This window comes from Fulmarus glacialis, unplaced genomic scaffold (genome assembly GCF_000690835.1).
Source record: "Fulmarus glacialis isolate BGI_N327 unplaced genomic scaffold, ASM69083v1 scaffold9679, whole genome shotgun sequence".
Classification (NCBI taxonomy): Eukaryota; Metazoa; Chordata; class Aves; order Procellariiformes; family Procellariidae; genus Fulmarus; species Fulmarus glacialis.
Window position 1 is genome coordinate 8,833 of NW_009231369.1, and position 2,314 is coordinate 11,146.

Here is a 2,314-nt window from a genome sequence, read left to right on the forward strand (position 1 = left end):
GGGGCACGGCAGGAGCCGTGAGCAGCCCTTGTCTCCGGGAAGCTCAGCATGTGTGTGCACGTCAGCTTAAACATGAGTGATATTTCTGCTCCAGGAGACCAAAGCAGCAGTTCTGATCCTAATTTTTTCTTGTCTTGTTTACTCCTCCACGGTACATTTGCTCAAGTCAGCCTGGCTGTAGCCTCCCAGCTGGCAGCCTGCATCTGACCAGGGCTGAGCTCTTCCTCCTCATCCTCAGTACCAACGCACAAACCCAATAGCGAAGCTGTGGGCTCTGCAGACCCTGTTTTCCGGGGACAGACCGGGCATTGCCACAGGGCACTTGCTTTAAGACCAGTCTGGTGCCTTTAGGCTGGCAAGGCACAGGATTATTTGTGCTGGGTCTTTTCCTCTGGGTTTAACGCAGTTTGATGGAAACACCCGCTGGCAAACGGCTGCTGTAGGGCTCGCTGGGCAGATCTCCGCTGAGCTGTGACGGGGAGCAGAGGGGGGTGCCCCAGGGTTTGGGGGTGCCTGGGAACTGCAGACAGGGAGGTGACTCTGTTTCTTCTCTGCTCCTTTAGCAGAGGCGTCTGTTGCTGTGCCCAGTGCCCCTGTGACGAGCGCTGCCCCGCAATGCTCGCAGCAGCTCGCTCCGCTCTCTAGTCCCATGCCGGTGGCTCCCAGCCCGATTAGGAAGAGGAGGAGGTCTGAGATGAACAGCGCTTCCCAATCGGGAACTCCCCGCAGCCTCAAAATGCGGATGAAACGCCAGCGGAGAGGTGGGAAAGAAGCAGAGACTCCCAGGGCGATGGAGAGCGTAGGCAACCCCTGTCTCAAAGGAGCAGCCCAGGCACCCTCTGTCTCCCTGGTGCCATCGTGTTGCACCCCCAAAATCTGCCCGCTGACGGTCACCAAAAGCCGCACGCCCCTGGCGATGTCAGCTGCCCAAAACTGCTACACCCTGCCTGCCCTGCCCGTCCGCGACCTGAATGTGACTTTCGAGATCTGCGAGGACAGCGGTTCACCCGGCGCAGCCAATCCAGCTGCCTTCAGCCTGCCTGAATTCCCCGTCTGGGAGAATGTCCAGAGCCGCCTAAACGAGCAGGACAGCCCCTTCGTGCCCAAGTAAGTGCTGCCCTGGCTGGGTTACCCGTGTTTTTGGGGATCCCTCCTCCATGGTCTTGCTGTCTGGGTGAATCCTTTGCGGATCACTGCAGCCCTGCTAAGAGGGGAGGCTGGGCAGAAGACGCTCAGCCTGCGGACGGGCAGCCAGCGGGCCGAGCTCATGTGCAAATTGCTTGCAAAGATATAAAAAGCATTCCAAGAAAATCTATTTCTCCTTCTCCTTTTCCCTTTGAACATGGAGGAGCATCCCCCAGATGGCTTCTGGAGCCTCAAGTGCTGGTTGGGAAGCGGGGGGAAAGCCGTTCCTCCCAGAGAGGTTGGAGCGAGGGTCAGGACTGCGCAGTGTGGGCTCTTTCATTTTGTTTTTGTTTTCTGTTTTTTATTATTGCTGGTGCTTCAAAGAGGCTCTGGCTTTTACAGAGCTGCAGGAATTTGTGTGACTGTCCAAAACCAGAGATCGGCATGCCCCTGGTAATGCAGGACACCCTTAGGTCTCCCTATCTCCTCCTATAAGAGGTTGGAGCGAGGGTCAGGACTGCGCAGTGTGGGCTCTTTCATTTTGTTTTTGTTTTCTGTTTTTTATTATTGCTGGTGCTTCAAAGAGGCTCTGGCTTTTACAGAGCTGCAGGAATTTGTGTGACTGTCCAAAACCAGAGATCGGCATGCCCCTGGTAATGCAGGACACCCTTAGGTCTCCCTATCTCCTCCTATACCTCTAGGAAATAGTTCCCCAGGTAACTGGGGAAACTGAGGTACAGGGGAATGGCCCGACCACCTTAGGGAGCAGCAGTACCCCGCCAGCTGCCACCTCCTGCGCGGATCTCCTGAGGATCTATCCCCGTTTGAATCATTTTCCCCTACAAAACGGGGCAGGTTTCTTGTGATTTCTATTCCATTCAGGTGGATGGCGTTGTCCTGGTTTCCTCCCAGCCTCGTGAGAGCGGGCAGTCAGGATCTGACCCTGGCACTAACCCTCTTTTCCTTGGCTGCAGAGCCCGCGTCCCCGTGTTTGCCATGAGGGGTTCCTCCATCCCCAAGCCTTCCTCGGTCTCCAAAGCATCTGTACCGAAGCGGAGGCGAGTGGAGAGGTGAGAGCTGCCGGCACCCCGTGCCCCAGAGCGCTCCGTGCAGGCAGCAAGGGCTGGCAGCTCCTGCCTGCGCTCCCCTCTGGGGGTCGCGCCCCCCTCCCCGCCTTCGTGGGCCCCCA

The 2,314-nt window shown here is 57.3% G+C and overlaps 1 protein-coding gene across 1 annotated transcript in view; it reads left to right on the forward strand.

Annotated features, from left to right (window-relative positions):
- Positions 1 to 2,195, forward strand: part of KIF18B (kinesin family member 18B) — a gene marked incomplete at both ends in the record, with an annotated part of 11,023 nt that extends 8,828 nt beyond the window's left edge. Inside the window, 2 exons of the mRNA XM_009584545.1 lie at positions 564 to 1,107; positions 2,100 to 2,195. Of these exons, the coding sequence (XP_009582840.1) occupies positions 564 to 1,107; positions 2,100 to 2,195 (640 nt within the window). The remainder of the gene's footprint in view (positions 1 to 563; positions 1,108 to 2,099) is intronic.
- Between the last annotated feature and the right edge of the window lie 119 nt (positions 2,196 to 2,314).